This window comes from Patagioenas fasciata, chromosome 24, assembly GCF_037038585.1.
Source record: "Patagioenas fasciata isolate bPatFas1 chromosome 24, bPatFas1.hap1, whole genome shotgun sequence".
Classification (NCBI taxonomy): Eukaryota; Metazoa; Chordata; class Aves; order Columbiformes; family Columbidae; genus Patagioenas; species Patagioenas fasciata.
This window is the reverse complement of record NC_092543.1, coordinates 1,577,856-1,595,033: the sequence shown is the minus strand read 5'-3', so window position 1 is coordinate 1,595,033 and position 17,178 is coordinate 1,577,856. Positions and strand designations below refer to the sequence as shown.

The 17,178-nt window shown below is 48.8% G+C and overlaps 2 protein-coding genes across 4 annotated transcripts in view; both read left to right on the top strand.

The window, feature by feature from the left end:
- Nucleotides 1–3,584, top strand: part of LOC136111404 (dynein axonemal heavy chain 9-like) — a 23,090-nt gene extending 19,506 nt beyond the window's left edge. The window contains exons 9-11 of the mRNA XM_071798639.1: nucleotides 1,351–1,503; nucleotides 2,715–2,840; nucleotides 3,472–3,584. Coding sequence (XP_071654740.1) covers nucleotides 1,351–1,503; nucleotides 2,715–2,840; nucleotides 3,472–3,567 — 375 coding nt within the window. The 3' untranslated portion in view covers nucleotides 3,568–3,584. The remainder of the gene's footprint in view (nucleotides 1–1,350; nucleotides 1,504–2,714; nucleotides 2,841–3,471) is intronic.
- LOC136111406 (dynein axonemal heavy chain 9-like) lies at nucleotides 3,581–17,178 on the top strand. Of its 3 annotated transcripts, none has more exons than XM_071798654.1 (11): nucleotides 3,581–3,711; nucleotides 4,802–4,962; nucleotides 5,995–6,151; nucleotides 7,553–7,657; nucleotides 10,308–10,465; nucleotides 10,770–10,908; nucleotides 12,113–12,400; nucleotides 12,876–13,086; nucleotides 15,358–15,485; nucleotides 15,960–16,068; nucleotides 16,750–17,178. In XM_071798654.1, exons 1-11 carry the CDS (start codon nucleotides 3,607–3,609, stop codon nucleotides 17,019–17,021), a joined length of 1,833 nt encoding a protein of 610 aa, XP_071654755.1. In that variant the 5' UTR covers nucleotides 3,581–3,606; the 3' UTR covers nucleotides 17,022–17,178. The 3 variants fall into 3 exon arrangements, with proteins under 3 accessions (XP_071654755.1, XP_071654757.1, XP_071654756.1); XM_071798656.1 differs by having other exon boundaries at nucleotides 16,737–16,833; XM_071798655.1 differs by lacking the exon at nucleotides 7,553–7,657.

Here is a 17,178-nt window from a genome sequence, read left to right as displayed (position 1 = left end):
TCACTGAGAAGAAGTTTCTTCTCAAATTTAAGTGAAACCTCCTGTGTTCCAGTTTGAACCCATTGCCCCTTGTCCTGTCACTGGTTGTCACCGAGGAGAGCCTGGCTCCATTCTCCTGACACTCCCCCTTTATATATCTGTAAACATGAATGAGTCCCCCCTCTGTCTCCTCTTGTCCAGCTCCAGAGCCCCAGCTCCCTCAGCCTTTCCTCACACGGGAGATGCTCCACTCCCTTCAGCATCTTGGTGGCTGCGCTGGACTCTCTGCAGCAGTTCCCTGTCCTTCTGGAGCTGAGGGGCCACAACTGGACACAAGATTCCAGGTGTGGTCTCCCCAGGGCAGAGCAGAGGGGCAGGAGAACCTCTCTGACCTACTGACCACCCCCTTCTAACCCACCCCAGGTACCATTGGCCTTCCTGGCCACAAGGGCCCAGTGCTGGCTCATGGTCACCCTGCTGTCCCCAGGACCCCCAGGTCCCTTTCCCTCATTTCTCATCTCCCCTATGGGAGTTTTTCTACCTCTCTGCTGTAATTGAGAGAGGCAGCTCCTGTCTGGGACTGCTTTGGGAGCTTCCCCTTTCTGTGGGGACGTCAATCCTAGGAGAATCTCACCTTCATTGGCGTGGGGCGCGCAGTGATGCAGTTGTGTGTTACGCAGTGGTCTGGAAGAAGTGCTGGTGACCTGCTCAGCTCCCAGCAGGCAGATGCTGATGTTGAGAGCCCACAGCATCTCCCTGTTGGCTTTGCAGACTCAGATGGAGGTGAACAGGAAAGAACTGAATTATTCTTTTCCTTCTGGAAGAGTGCTTTTGGTGAACATGGTTGTTCTATAGGAGGTCTGGGCTGTTTATCATAGGTCTTAGGCAGAAATAAAGATCTTTCTTCTCCATGAAAGAGAATTTAGGATATTTCACTAGCACAAAATCAGTTTCTAGTAGTGGAAAAACAGGAAAGTTCATAGTGAAGAAAACTCCACGTTGTGCTGAGAATAGGATGAGGTGGAGAAATGGCTACAGACTTCTCATCACTACATGTAGGGAAATTTGGGGTAGGAGTCATGAGGTGTTTCAATGTTTTCTATGCTTTTGCTCTGTATGGAAGATTTCCCAATGGAGAAACATGATTTATTAAGGCATGTCTGTTTTCTAAATTACGTAGAAATAGGTGGAAGTATTACAAGAGACAGCAAGAGGCTTTTGTTGGCAGTATGTTGGCCACATTTGAGAAGATGTGGTGCTACCTAAATATCCAAGATATTTTGTTAACATGATTTTGCTTGTGACATGTATAGTGATCTTCATTCCGCTCGTCCTATCTCGGTTGCTTTATTTATACAACCCGTTTTGCAGGTGCAACGTCATCTTTCCAAACTCTTTGACAGCTTGGCCAGGATGAAATTCCAGCTGGACTCTGAGCAAAAGCCAACCAAGGTTGGCCTGGGAACGTACAGTAGAGAGGAGGAGTACGTCAGCTTCAGCGAGCCCTGTGACTGCAGTGGGCAGGTGAGAGGGAAGTCCTTGTCTATCAAAACTGTCCGGTGGAGTCTGCTCCCCTGCCCCTCGTGTGAGATCCCTTGCCAAGACGTCATAGAGCTTCACTGCTCTCCCTTGGTGCATGAGAAAAGCTGGAAGAGGTGGTGATTTAGTACCTCCTTACACCACAACCTTTCGTGTCACTCTGGATAGGTCCTCACTAAGGGGGGACGTGGATGTCGCAGTCCACTGTGAGAGAAAGAGCTGTGCCATTTTTCTGACTAGGTTTTTAATTTGATTTTTTCTAAGACCTTTTGAAGGTTGGTCTTAAAGCTTGCTACAAATATCCTCGGTGAGGGAGGGGATGCAGACTGAAAAGAGACTAAGCTATTCCATAGTACCTCTGCACGGGTGTGTTTGGCAGGAGAAGGCCTTTTACCTGTTTCTCAAGTCTTCATTATTTCATACCACGAGTGAAAGTATGAAATGTAAGAATCAAGCTACTGCTCAGCTTATCTATCCTGGTAGTTTCACCTTTCTGCATGGTCTATTACAGGAAGCTAAAGTACGTACTACCGGCTACTGAGCTCCCCAGCAATGGAGCTTGCTGCGTTCAGTCTGTCTTCTTGTTGAGGGCTTTGCCTGTGAAATATGAAATTCAGCAGGAATTGTGTTCCCAAGTTTGGCAGCATCTTTCTTCTGCTGCTGGCAGACTGCCCACATCCCACCAGGGATTCTGTCATGGCCTGGAGGTGGAACACACCTGACCAAATTATTCATTGACGGAGTTCATTTTGGTTCCTCCTGTAGCTAGAGTTCAAGAAAAAAATCTGTCTTCTGTTCTTGGTGTCTGGAAGTAGATGCTAATCCTACAGTACCAGAATTAGCCAAATCTACCCAGTCTGAAGGAGGCTGTGAGGTTTGGTTAACTCATAGAATGTCCTGAGCTGGAAGGGACCCACCAGGATCATGGAGTCCAAGTCCTGTCCCTGCAGTGACAACCCCACAGGTCACCCCGTGTGTCTGAGGACATTGTCCAGTCTCTCCTTGAACACTGTCAGGTTGGGGCTGTGACACCTCCCTGGGAGCCTGTTCAGTGTCCAGCACCTCTGGGGGAAGAACCTTTCCCTCATGTCCAGTCTAAAGAGAACTGAGATGCTTGCCTCATTTCCTATCTTCACTAATTACCAAAGGCACTTAAGAAGAGCAAATGTGTTACTGGGATTTAATCTCTTTTCCAGGTTGAAGTCTGGCTCAGTCATGTACTAGACAGCATGAGGGCTACTGTGAGAGATGAGATGACAGAAGCCGTCATGGCTTATGAGGAAAAACCAAGGGAACAATGGCTCTTTGACTATCCTGCCCAGGTATCTGCCACTGCTTCTTATCACCACTCAGGCTGGCTCGTGGAAAGGTAGCTCTTGGGTTCCCCATCAGTCCTGCCCTTCCCTTCTTTCAGCAGCTGTGGACAGGCATGTTTCTGGCCTCCACCTTGCTATCCAGGAGAGAGGGAGGATGAGTTGTCCTTTATCCTGGCGGTCTCCTGATGGAGTTTTCAGGCTGAGCTCCATGCTCTGGTTGGGGCTCTTGGTTGGGTGACAGAGCCCAGGGGCTTGGGCAGTGCAGTCTGTACAGCCAGAGCAGTGAGAGGTGCAGCAGGAAGGCAAAGTGGTGAGGCCTGATAAGAGTGAAGAGCCCCTCAGATGCACCTCTGACAACCTCGTGGTCTCCAACTCTTCCTCCTCTGCTGTGTCAGGCATGTGAAAGGTGCTGATTTACTTATAACTAGCTGCTAAATGTGTCTATCACTGATATGGTGTTTTAAATGAATGTCATGGAGCAGATCCTTGTTGTACTGTCTGCTGTGACTACTGTATGAAAAAATACTTAATTTCATGTCACGGATGTTTCATCCTTGATCTCCCTGTGGATCCGACACTCTTGAACATAAGGAAGCTTTGGTATTTTCCCTGATACTGAACCAGCCTATTTCCCTAGGTGGCGCTTTGCTGCACCCAGATCTGGTGGACAACCGAGGTTGGGATTGCCTTTGCCAGGGTGGAGGAAGGCTACGAGAATGCGATGAAGGAATAGCACAAGAAGCAAGTGACCCAGCTGAACACCCTCGTTACCATGCTGATCGGGCAGCTCTCCAAGGGCGACAGACAGAAAATCATGACCATTTGCACCATCGACGTGCATGCTCGGGATGTGGTGGCAAAGATGATAGCACAGAAGGTTGGTGTTGGCAGTTCAGCACAGTTCTGTGGGTGCTGGAGAGGGGGCTTCAGGGGGCCCAACCACTGGCCATTCAGATCACTGCCGGTCTCAGTGGGAGACGTATGACTAAATTTATTTCTACAATGTTTGTAGTAAGTGTGCAGAAAGCCCCTGTAAGCCTGCAGAGCTGTGCTGTGTCATGGCCCTGCAACACCAACTTGTAGTTGCTGCAGATTCACACCAGGAGTGAGAGCGCGGCACTGCGTCCTGGTGCCGAGACATGTGCTGGTGGATGATGGTGGTGTGTTGGGAGGCTGCTGGACTCAGTCTCAGTTTTGACTTTAGAAAGTAAGAAAAAGCATTCAAGCTTTGTTCTTTGTAGCGTCCTTTGTCTGGTGTGGGGCCACAGGGACTTATGTGGGACTCCCTTCTCCTGCAACACCTCTCCCACACTACTCCCCTGTCCCTGACACCATGCCAAGTGTTTAGCCTTGCAGGTGGGTGGGAAGATGCCCTGAATGTATTGGGTTGTGGCTCTTCCCTCATCTGTGTCATCTCAGAGGCAGCCAGGCTGCTCACAGGGTTTCTGTCTTCAAGGCTCAGCTGGGCTCAGTGGTGCCTCGGTCCAGCCTGGGGTGAAGTGATGCATCTGGACCTGCCTGCTGGTTGTGCAGAGAGCGCTGGCCATGCCTGTCTTTGTCCACCTGTCCCCAGTCTGTTTCCTTGGTGCTGTCTGCAACCTCTTCCTTGTCTAGATGGCCTCTGCTCCTTCTCTCACTCTGGTTGCGTTATGAGACCTTCTTCATGACTTGCTGCTTCTTAAATCTATTCAGGAGTCTTTTTGTAAGGCTCTTTCTCTTGGCCATTAATTTTTTCCTCTCCCACCAATGTGGTCACTAATTTGGTTCCCCCCCTTTACTGATGGGAGATGGGGAGGTGACATTTCTCACCGCATTGCAAGGAGGCGGCCTTCCTCACCACACCTGCCTTGCAGTGAGGACCAGTCATCCCCCATGAAAATTTTATAGCAGTCGCTATTTTGGCCCCCGAGCTGCATGTGTCTGGCATCCCCGGCCTTCCTGTGATGGTGTTTGTGGGTGTGTTGCAGGTGGACAATGCCCAGGCCTTCATTTGGCTGTCACAGCTCCGGCACAGATGGTCAGATGAGGAACGGCACTGCTTTGCCAACATCTGTGACGCCCAGTTCCTGTACTCCTATGAATACCTTGGCAATACCCCTCGGCTTGTGATCACTCCGCTGACCGACAGGTAAGTCCCTGGGACACAATGTCATAGCTGGGCTTTGCCACACAGGTAGAGAGAGAGATGCCAACCAAAGATGGATTTAGTTCAGACACCTGTATCCCTCTTGTTCTGTCTCCATGTCCCAGCACTCCAGTGGTCGAGCTCTAACTCTTATCTGGTTTTTGGTGGTACCCTCTGGGGAATTTGTACATCAGATCCCTGGGTGGGATTCAGCTCACACATTAAAACACTTGTGGGTGTCTTCCTGTGCACAAGATGTCCACAGTCCATAAAGCTGGTGAGTCTAGAGAGCTTTCATCCCATCTTGAAGCAGACATCTACCTGGTTGCCTCAGTGGGGACACCTAGGGTTACTTGAGATACTCTGTGTTGTCCCACCTGGCTTCCAGCTGCCAATCCAGAAGTGTAAAAGTCTCCTATGGACCCCTTGTCATATCTCTCCACCCTATGTGACATTTCAGCAACCAAGAGCATCTCAGGTGGCTCTAGTCACCTGTGTTAGTCAGCTGCGTCAAGCCCCCAGGTATCATCAGGTTTTGTTGGCTATATTGACTACACCTCTGTGGCTTATACAGGTAGTATAGATACTCACATGTGGACACCACCCCAGTGTCCATCATCAACATGATGGAGAAACTTTGGGACTTGCTGCAGCTTTGAGTTGGGTTCACTCATAGGCCACCTGAGCAGGTTTCTGTCAGTGACAGGTCTTCCAGAAAAGCTGTCCTTTTCTCATACTGCCTGAGATGTGCCCAATATCCATGAGTTGTATGAGGATCCAGAGAGAACACAAGCTGGACATGAAGAGGTTTGGGCAGACCTTGGTGGAAGATGAGTATCTCTTGGAGAAAACAGAGCTGAGCAGAGGTGGTAATTAATGCCAAGAAGGCTTTCAGCTCAGACATGACCCCTGCTCACGTACAGCTTTTCAGAGGAGAGGCTCTGCTGAGTGCAATGCTCTAGTGCTATTGCCCTGCAGCCCACAGTTGACCTATTGGACATATTTCCTTTTTTCATTCATCATTCACTGTGAAAGATGTTACATCACCCTGACCCAGTCACTGCACCTGACCATGAGCGGAGCACCTGCAGGCCCTGCGGGCACTGGCAAGACGGAGACTACGAAAGATTTGGGGCGAGCCCTGGGCATCATGGTGTACGTGTTTAACTGCTCCGAGCAGATGGACTACAAGGTATGGCTCCCACCTCGGCTGCAGTGCGGTCACATGGGGCTGGGGATGCTCAGGGCCCGAGCAAACCTGAAGGATGAGAGTAATCCAATGGTACCTGGGGTGCATTAGGAGAGGTATGACCAGCAGGTCAAGGGAGGTTGTTCCTTCCGCTCTGCTCTGCCCTGGTGATGCCACATCTGGAGTTGTGTCCAGTTCTGGGCTCCCCAGTTTAAGAAGGAATAACTGCACAGAGTCCAGCAGTGGGCTACAAAGATGCTGAGGGGTCTGGAGCTTCTTTCTTGTGAGGAGAGACTGAGAGAGCTGGAGCTGTTGAGCTGGAGAAGAGAAGCTGAGAGGGATCTGATCAATGGGATCAATATCTCAGGTGGGTGTCAGAGGATGGACCAGACTCTGTTCAGTGGTGCCCAACGCCAGGGTGAGGGGCAACGGGCACAGACTGAAACACAGGAGGCTCCAGGTGAACATGAGCAGAAACTTGTTTGCTGGGAGGTGCCAGAGCCTGGCCCAGGCTGCCCAGAGCGGGTGTGGAGTCTCCTTCTCTGAGCCATTGAAACCCGCCTGGACCCACCTGTGTGATCTGCTCTGTGACCCTGCGTGAGCAGGGCTTGGACTGGGGGATCTGCAGAGGTCCCTTCAGCCCCACCAGGCTGGGATTCTGTGATCACCTCTCTCCAAATCCCTGCTACACTCCTTTAAGCTGAATGCCTTTTCCTTCTCCTCCCGTTCCTTCTCTAAGATTTGCACAAGGTTCTTCAGGAGGCAGAGACCCGAACTATCTTCTCTGCCTCATTATGCATTTCCCTTCCTTTCTGGAGTTAGATTTCATGTGTAATTCTTCAAAAATGTTGGTCTGTTCAGTTGAGACCAAGGCTGTGCTGATAGTTGGACCCTGGTCGTTTCTTCTCGGCGTGCTCGCGACCTGGCAGCCCCTGGCACGGGGAGGGACCTGTCCTGGTTTTCTCAGGATCCTCTCCCAGAATAAACCCAAAACATAGTGAACCTTCAGCCGCTACAGAGCACTGAATCATTAGGCTGAGTCTTGCTCTCTGCCAGTCTGGCACGGTACAGTGATTTTGGTAGCCTCGGATCATATTTCATTTAGCTTACGGGCTCTCCCAGGAAACGGGACCATCAGTAATTCAGCACAAGTGACCTTTAAATGAAACTGGTGCACAGATATATCGAGAAAGTGCAATTAGCAGATAAAGTGGCAAGCTGCGCAGAGCTATAAATATTATAATTGAGTTGTGCCTGCTGTTTCCATGCACTTTTCTAAATACCCACAATAGACTGTAAATTGCTATAAATAAACAGGCTGGGAAATAAAATCAATTTTTTGCTGGAGTTGATTCCATTTATGATTTCACTCTTGTAATCTTTGTTTTTGTTTTGTTTTTCCAGTCTTGTGGGAATATTTACAAAGGCCTTTCCCAGACGGGAGCCTGGGGCTGTTTTGATGAATTTAACAGGATCTCAGTTGAGGTCCTTTCTGTGGTTGCTGTACAGGTGAGTGGAGAAACACTCATCAATAAATACAAACAGAGCAGAGCCATTCTGCAGTCTTTGGAGCAAGGGTAAAAATGGCAATTGCATATTGCCGGTTTCAGTTCTGTGTATAGGCAGGTGTGGGATTAGATCTCAAGATTAATCACATGAATATCACAGCACTGCCAAGATGTCGCAGTTACGTGCTGCAAAGATATTTGTCACTTTTCTTGCCCCAGTTACAGCATTTGTGCCAAGACAATTCTTTGTAGCATCTTTTCCCAGACCACTACGCACCATGGCTCTGTACCTGTTCCTCCTCAGGAAAGCACTCGTGTCATTAATCTGCTGTGAGATAATTGCAGCACATCGTTTCAAGACAGAGAAGCTGCCTTGACTTGCGGCTGCTCAGTCTGCAATGTAGGGAATAATTTTCACAGAGGGGGAAGAGGGGTGTTTGGGGCAGATCCGCTGGACTTCTGGGGGTTCCTTATCACCCCTGGTCAGGCACAGGTTGTGTGTCATACTCAGGAAATGGGAATACATTCAGGATTAATTTTCTTAACCTGTCTCCAAAACTATATGGCTGTGGATTTAGTTCTGGTGTCTGTAACGACAGCTCTGCCAAGTGGCTTTGGAAGGTATTCCTGGCCAACTGGCACCATTCCTTGGAGGAATGTGTGCAGCCCCGTGGTGCTCCCAAAAGCCAGTGTCAGCTGGTGACACTCGGGAGCTGGAATCTGGGGCAGATCTGCGGCCCTTGCTGACGCGCTTGCCCAGGGTACCCTGACACCGTGGGATTAAACCTGGGACAGAGCTATTGGAGCGGTGCCCAGCTGGGCATGGGTGTTTCCCCTGGCGAATGGTTTCTCATCTCCTCTGTAGTTTAGCTGCTCAGTGCATTGTGTTGGTGAGTCTCGTGTGAAGCGCAGCAGCATCCCTGGAGAAGGGCTGGAAGGGAGACTGGCCTCCCCATCGTGCCAGAAAGTCCTGTGCTCTCGTGCTTATATATATAATCTGTCACTTCGCGTCCTCCTTCCCCTCCTCTTACCAGCCCATGAGGAAACCTGGCATTATTTTATACAGGGGAAGCCTTGGGGGGCTTCAGTGCAGAAAACTGAGGTGCCAAAGTGCCCAAGTTCTTCAGGATCCAACTGTCAGCTGAGTGCGTGTTTTAGGATCCTAATATCTGATTGAGGTGCTGAATTGTTCCTGGACTCCCTTTTGGGCTCAGTGTTATAGAAAGATATAAAGCTCAGAAGTTTCTACACTTCTGTAAATGTTTCGGTCAAAGACATTGTTCTGAACCCCTCCATGAACTCCTCATTCTTCTCATCTGTTTCACTCATAATTGGTACCTTATGTGGCATCCCAGAGAAGCCCCAGGCAGGTACAAGAGTTTATGTATCATTCCCTCTCAATTTCTCTTCCGTCAGGTCCTAGTTTAAAGTTGTCATTGAAAAAAAGTCTTTGAGGATCTTGAAATAAAAAGGGAAGCTGAACAAAAGAAGCCCAGGAATGACTCAACTGCTGATGGTTCCCTCGCTCCTGGCTGGAGCGTGGCAGCTGAAGAAAGCGGCACGGCCGTCATTCCGTCATGGTGTCTCCTGGCTGCTGTTAGGAGTGTTACCATGGCGATGTTTAATTGGCTGTCTTACTCATGCAGCTGATGTCGATATGGTTCCTTACAGGGAAAAATTCGATTAATTGCTTTACTTTGAGATGGCAAACAGTAGTGAGGTTAGAGCGGTGAATAGAGAGAGATTTGCCCCTCGCTGAGGTGCTGTTTGCAGAGAGGTGAACTCTTCGGAAGGAGAGGAATGAGCAGAACAAAGCTGCAATCAGGCAAATATAAAAAACAATATAATATTAGTGAGTGAAGGTGTTAGGAGAGGTTTTACAGCTTCTGCCTTCTGGTTTTGGTTTTAAATCAAACATCTGATGTCCCAAAATCTTTAAAAGTGATATCAAGTGGTCAGTTTACAACTGAGCTGAGGCCAAGCTTATTGGGAGGTGCTACCCCTTCTCTGGGCCTGGTCAGGGAACGGAGCAGGCACAGGAGGGTTTTGGGATGTCCTGAAGAGCAACGCTGTGTGGGGAGAGGTGAGATGGGTAAAGGGAATAATGGGCCCATATTGTGATAGACTTTGGGGAGTGCGTTTGGGTGTTGGCTGTGTTGTGGATACCTGTACTGCCCTGTGTCTCTCTCACACATCAGACCTCTGCTGGGCTGGCTGGTTCAGAGATGGTGGAGCCTTTGGTGGTGTTTTTGCTGTGAGATGTGCTGAGCAGTGTCCCACAGGTGATGTCAAAAGCCAAGGTGAATGCAGGCAGTGCTGGGGACATTTCCCGCTCCTGAGTTGCTCTTCCTGACCCACGTTCATCATTGTCTCATGGAGCAAAGGTGTGAAGTCTTGCAACTCCTTTGCATTTTGACTTTCCACTCTCTTCAGCTCTTTTTTCTGCTTTGCCAGAGTTTGACTGAGATGGGAAATTGATATTGCCATGCTGATGTACTCCAAACAGTGTATAAAGCTTTATGCTGCCGGTAAAAAATAAAACAGTGATTAGCCCCATTTGTCACGAGGCCAAGAGTAACGAAGGAAGCACCGTTGTCTGATGTGTTTTTCATCAGTGAACGCTGATACTATAGTACTGTCTTGATTTCTAGGTGAAGAGCGTGCAGGATGCAATACGGGAGAAGAAGAAATCCTTCCATTTTCTTGGAGAAGACATCAACTTAGTACCATCAGTAGGCATTTTCATCACCATGAACCCTGGTTACGCAGGGCGAACAGAGCTACCTGAGAATTTAAAAGCTCTCTTCAGGTGAGTCCAGGTCAGGGTTTGTGACCTGGCAGAAACTGTCTTTTGGAACATCCAGGCTCGACCTCACGTCCTTGGGGAATTCACTTGCATAGGGCATTCGCAGGTAGTTTAAGCCTTGCACAACAGGCCTGGGTCTGGGCACGCACAGGCAGGGCAAAGGAGCTCTGTCCCTTGTCGTGGGGAAGGCAGAGGGTGACCTGGCTCATAAAAGAAGGCCTAGAAGATGAAGCTGCAAATGCGCTGCCTGTAAGACCTGTAGTCAAGAAATACTTGTTCTGCAATGCCTCCTCACCTGTCATTTTAGGCCGTGTGCGATGGTTGTGCCAGACTTTGAGCTGATCTGTGAAATTATGTTGGTGGCTGAGGGATTCATCGAGGCCCGGGTGTTAGCCAGGAAGTTCATTACTCTCTACCAACTCTGCAAAGAGCTCCTGTCCAAGCAGGTGAGCCTGGTTCTGTGGCTGAGTGGTATGATGAATCTCCAAAATCAGCAGAAACATGGCACTGTGCTGCTCAGCTCCATGGCTAACGTTTCACAGCTTTTATTTAATGACTGCATTTGCACTGGCTGCTGGGGGAGGAGAGGGTTGGTGATCATCGGAGCAATAAAATTTTCAGACTGCTTTACTGGAGCATCTGCAGGGACAAAAGCATTTGACCAGCTGCATTAATGGGAGACCTTTCAGTGAGTTTAAATGACACCATGTTTGGGGTAGTATTCAGTGACCTTTTGCTTTCCAGTCTCTTCCTATTGATTCTCCTGCCTGCAAAGGGTTTATGGTGTCCCTCTCTGAGTTCAGCCTTAGGCTGGTTCCAGGTCTTGTTAGAGTTACTGTCAGTGCAAAGCAAATCAGATTTTTCCTTGTCATTATTTGTGTAGATCGAAGCTGGGTCCAGAGGAGACCTGAATCAGGATTCCTGATGATACAAACCTGATCTTGGCTGTGCCAGCATGAGGCTGGGTGGGATATGCTCTGTCGCAGAAACTTGGTGCTGTGCCTTGAGGGGCCTGGTGGAAGCCATGGCCTCCCACACAGAGCAGTCAGCTGTCGAGCTGTGCTCTGGAGGGTGTTAACAGGACAGAAATATGAACAGTTGTTTGTTGGCTTGAGAGTTCTTCTCATGCCGTTTTGTGGTACTTTTTCAGCAATGTCTTTACTGACCCCTTATTCCTGGACCTCCTCTGAGACCAAACAGGCTTGTCATCTTGTGATGGGCAGGGTGGAGAAACTTGGGTCTTTGGGGCCTCATAATGGACTAACAAGCCTTTCACCTTGGTGGCTCCTGCAGATGCAGGGGGCTGGCTGGCCTTGCTATAGGTGCTTTATGATTTAGGTGAAACAAATTGCTTTGGTCTCTGGAGTGCAAATCCTGCTGCTGTCTTACTGCCAACTGTGAGCCCATGTGATGGTCTGAACAGCTGAATTATTTGACTCTTTAATACTGTCCCTGACGGGAATCTCACCTACTGAGATGGAAACCAGGTCACTCAGGCTGGAGAAGGTCTCTGGCCACAATGCAAGTAACAGATTTAGATGTATTTTCATTGCTTACTAGTCTGGCAGTTTGGGAATGGTGGTTCTTCACCCTACATGGTACTGTCTAAGCATAAACTCATGCCTCTTTTTTTTTCTTCCTCTGGTGTAGGATCACTACGACTGGGGCTTGCGTGCCATTAAGTCAGTGCTAGTTGTTGCTGGCTCCCTCAAGCGAGATGACCCAGAGCGACCCGAAGACCAGGTTCTGATGCGCTCTCTTCGTGACTTCAACATCCCCAAGATTGTGACGGATGATGTGCCGGTGTTTATGGGGCTGATTGGGGATCTATTCCCTGCACTGGATGTGCCTCGGAAGCGTGACCTGAATTTTGAGTCGTTTGTGAGGCAGGCTGTGCTGGACCTCCGGCTGCAGGCTGAGGACAACTTTGTGCTCAAAGTAAGACCAAGAGATCTTCTGCTACACCCACATCGCCATCAAATCATTTGGGTTTTCTCAAACAGCTTTGCTTCTACAAAGAGAGCTCTGCACAGCATTGTCCTTGCAGGCAGATCTCGCTGGAGGGCAGTCAGCTGTGCTGGGTCTGAGGCAGTTGCACCTGCTCCTGAAGTCAGCACTGGATCAGTCTCTGGGCTTCCAAAGGGGCCAACTTTTGTAGGCTCATGAAAGTGTAGCCCCTGGAGAGCAGGGCCTCATCAGGTGGTGGTTGTCAAGTATAAACAGCGCTGAAAGTTTATCTGCAGGCTGAGGATTTCACCCATTGTGATTAGAGTGGCTGGACCAAACTCAATTGTCAAATCTGCTTGTGTCTCAGGGTCACGTCTTTCTAAAGAGGTGGCCCAGTGGGACCTATTTTATAGACCTGAACTTCAGTTTGGCATCTTTGTCTAAAATTTGGGAGTGTTTTTCTCAGGTGGTGCAGCTGGAGGAGTTGCTGACGGTCCGGCACTCTGTCTTCGTGGTGGGTAACGCGGGCACGGGCAAGTCTCAGGTGATGAGATCCCTGAACAGGACTTACCAGATAATGAAGCGACGTCCTGTCTGGACAGACCTCAACCCCAAGGCAGTCACCAATGATGAGCTCTTTGGCATCATTAACCCAGCAACAAGAGAATGGAAAGACGGTAAATGTCATTTCATGTCTGAAATATGTAGATAAAGACGGGTGTTTTTAATGAATTTCCCGAGCAGCAGCAGGGTGACTGGTTCTTCATGTGCAGGTCTGAGAGCCCAGGTGCTTGTCTGCTGCCTACAGCCACATGACAGTTTGTTGTTGAAAGGATACACAGGATGTTTTAGCTCTTTGATCTTCAAATGGGAAATATAGCATAAGCCTACTTGATCCTATTGCCCTAAGAATAATTTTAATGCCCATTAATACCAACACTTACCAGTTCCTAAGTGGGGCAGGCAGTTTTTGGGAGTTGGCTGGACCAGTGATGGAAGAGATGTCCCTCCTGCACTGTGGTGTGCACTGGGACCCCAAAAAATGTCCCATCCCCAGGTTTTCATTGCTGATAGCACGCACAGCAGCCTTAACGTCAGTTTTTCCACTCAGTATGGCTGCCCGATCTCTGTAGCACACCAGCGTTTGCCAAGCTGTTGATCCTGCTTACTCCTGAGGAACATTTCAAACTTGCTGGAAGATTACAGAAAATCTGGAGTGGAAATGTTGGGTTGTGACTGATACATAAAGGCAGCTTCGATTTACGTGTGCGGCGGGTTTGGGAGGTGTGGGGGAGGTGAGGGAAGACATTACCATGAATCATCCACAGCAGCAGATGAGCTGCCACCCACCTCCCCTGGCCCCGCCATGGACCCTTCCCGACCCCCTGCTTTGCTCCAATGCCAGGTTAATTTCTTTCTAATTGTAATTAGGGAGCCTAAATCAAAGTGGCAGAGGGACGTGCAGGGTACAGCCTGAACTGTGCAGACTGGCTGCAGCAGTGGCTGCAGATCGAGGGCAGCGGTGACACCGAACAGCAGGAGGGACATTTTACAGGTGACTGTCCAGTGGTTTCTGGCCTGCGATGGTTTAAATGAAATAGTGGCACTCCTCCCTGAGCTTTCAAGGCAGATATTTTCTGCAGTAACCATTCCTGAAAATGTTGTTTCATGTTGTCAAAGACCAGCAAGGCAATCTTCACCACAGCCTAGCAAGAGGTGACCTGTTCCCTTACAGATCAGCCCCTGCTTTTCCGCTCCCCAGTTTTATCCTGTCACATTATCAGAAGTTGAAAAGGTCCTACATGTTAGGTGGTAAAAGGTCCCATATGGGAATCCCAAAAGTGTTCTTTGCAGAACAAAACTCTTCTTTTAAACCCCAAGAGAGCCGTGTGCTGTGGATGCACAAGGTCGGGACAGAGGCGCTTTCCTCTCCCCGCTGCCGCGGTGTATCCGAGGGAAGCCCTGATGCCCTGAGACAGCAACTGTTTCTGATGCTAATAATGTCGGAGTGGTTCCCAAGGCGTGTGTCCAACACGTAAGGAACTGGCTGGAGGCAGAGGCGCTGAAGCGTTATTTTTGTTGACCCAGTCTCGGGATCGCACACCTGTTCCAGGTGAGCCGTTCTGCATTTGCTGAGCACAAGCTTTGTCTTCAGTCAGATGGTGCCACTAGCTGTTCCTGATCTGGATCACAAAGAAATAGCTTGTCCTGGAGAAAAAAAGAAAAAAAAAAAGAGTCCTTGTCACAATTCACTGGAAGAGAGGCTTTTTTTTAATGTTTGCCTGATGTTTTCTCATGAAGACCAGCATCTCCCGAGGTATTTTCACATGTAGAGGAGAGCAATAGTTTTGTGGAGTTTTCATTTGCTCTGCAGTGCTGCTGCTCTATTCCCAGCCTTCGTGGTCTTCTTAACATTCATTATTTACTCCCCTTGAGACTCTGTATCCTCTCTCTCCTTGATTTTACCAACATTTTGTTCTGTCATTCAATGTCATTCTGTGCTTGTTCTCCCCTCAGTCTCACTAAAGCCATGACCCAGCGTTTAATGCATCTTGATTGCCCTGATATACTTTGAGCCACAAAAAAATATTTATAAGGATTTCCTAGGCATATTCAGGTGGTTTTCTCTGCATTGTATAACTCATGCCGCCTTTTGCCTTTGAGTAGCTACTCTACATTTTTCTTATCCCTTATGATTCTCGGTGGGAATGAAGCTCGTGCGTAGGTCTGCAATCATTTTCAGTAGTGATAACTGATAACCCTTTTTTCGCTTTAAAGCAAACTAGAACCGTATTGTGATATAGTAATATTTACGTATAGGCACATAGAGTTTTGCATGTTTGAGAGGAAAGCATTAATTAGAGTAATTTTTACTGTGTTGCTGGAGAAAACCGTTAGAGCAGGTGTCAAGTTCAGTGTTCATCACCATCTTCCTGTCACCCTCCCAGGCCTGTTTTCATCAATCATGCGAGAGCTGGCCAACATCACGCATGACGGTCCCAAGTGGATGGTACTAGATGGAGATATTGATCCAATGTGGATTGAGTCTCTTAATACTGTGATGGATGATAATAAGGTAATGAATATAAGTTAAAGAAGGAGATATTCTTTGACTGCATGGCATGGTTCAGCCTAAAAAAGCAGATGCTGAAATAACACCTCCTAGAATAATGCGGTTGTGTTTCTTCAGATACACCAAACAATATCACATATAGAAAATGGTGCATGAGGGGAAATAGCTCAAATCATGGTTTCATTGTAATTTCCCTTCCTGGAACTGGGCTCATGGATAATCACAGATGTCCTGATTGTAACTCCAGGCCCTTCAAAAATAGGGTGGGGTCATAATTCCACACCTTTTTCCGCCGCTCGAAGGGAGCGCTGTTCCTTTGAGTCATGGAAGACAGTTCTACTACCTGCTGGAAATCAGCTGCATTCCCTCAAGGAACTGTGCTGGCAGCAACCAAGCTTTTTAGTGCAAAGTGCTGAATGCTTTTCATTCCTGTTCCTGGGGAAGATGTCATTCTGTCTGTCTGTCTGCCCAATGCAGGTGCTGACCCTGGCGAGCAATGAGAGAATCCCTCTGAACCCAACGATGCGGTTGGTGTTTGAGATCAGCCACCTGCGCACAGCCACCCCAGCAACCGTGTCCCGAGCGGGTGAGTCCTGGCCTGAGCTCCGCACTGGGATTTGCCGTGAACCCAGGAGGATCTAGTGCCATTAACCAGTCTGCTGTTGGCCAACTTGACTCCTGTTGCAAGTACCCAACCTGAGATCACAGCGGCCGTGGGTGGACAGGGCAGGTTTCTGACAGACAAACTGAGGATCCTGACCCCAAATGCACATGTGGAGCTGTCATCATCCTGGAGATTTACCCAGAGCACTCTGACTGTTGGTGGGTGATCATGGCTTCAGCGTTGCTGAGTGCTCCTGTTGTGCAAAGCCCTTTGGATGGACTTTATGAGGAGAAGGACAGTATCTGTCTCAAAGAGTTCTTGATCTTCTGAAGAAGTGCATGAAGTATGGGAGAAGGGAATGGAGGTGTCCCCTAGTTTTACACATGGGGAAATGGGGCCCAGAGCAATGAAACTGCTCAGACAAGACAATGTTCTGAATTTAGGGCAAGGTCATGAAAAGCGCCGTGGTTTCAAGGGTGAAGTTTCTTCACTGTTCATGTTTCTACTCTGCAGTGGGGCAGGAAAAGGGGGCAGGTAATGGGACGTCCCGTCATATTTGATAGGGTTTTAGTTGTGTGAAAGTACCTGGTAAACTCTGCTGGAAGAAAGGAACAGTTTCTGCTATGTCTTTACTATATGTTCTCTCTTACCCTGGGCCTAAAGGGATCCTGTACATCAACCCGTCGGATCTGGGCTGGAATCCTCCAGTGAGCAGCTGGATCGACAGGCGAGAGATCCAGTCCGAAAGAGCCAACCTGACCGTTTTGTTTGATAAGTACCTGCCCATTTGCCTGGACACCCTCAGAACAAGGTACCATCTGATGAGTGATTGTGTCACCCGTGGTGAGGGCATGGGGACACCTGCCACTGTCCAGCCCAGCTGTGCTGCGCTGGGTTGTGCTGCACATGATCCTCCTTGCCCCTGGAAGCCCTGAGCATCATTGGCTTAAGCTCAGAGAACCAGCAGGGCGAGGTGGGCAAAGTGACGCTCCTGCCTGTATCGTGTTGGTCAGATCTGGTTTTCATCTGATTTTGATTTGATTTTTATTGTATTTCCTGTATCAACTCTCTATCTCTTGGAAAATAATTCCG

Excerpts from the sequence above, each read along its gene's own strand:
- LOC136111406 (XM_071798654.1), top strand. The coding sequence starts at position 3,607 with ATGCTGATCGGGCAGCTCTCCAAGGGCGACAGACAGAAAATCATGACC. Across the intron at positions 7,658-10,307 it reads TTTCTGTGGTTGCTGTACAG|GTGAAGAGCGTGCAGGATGC; the intron begins GTGAGTGGAGAA and ends CTTGATTTCTAG. Across the intron at positions 16,069-16,749 it reads AGCAACCGTGTCCCGAGCGG|GGATCCTGTACATCAACCCG; the intron begins GTGAGTCCTGGC and ends CTGGGCCTAAAG.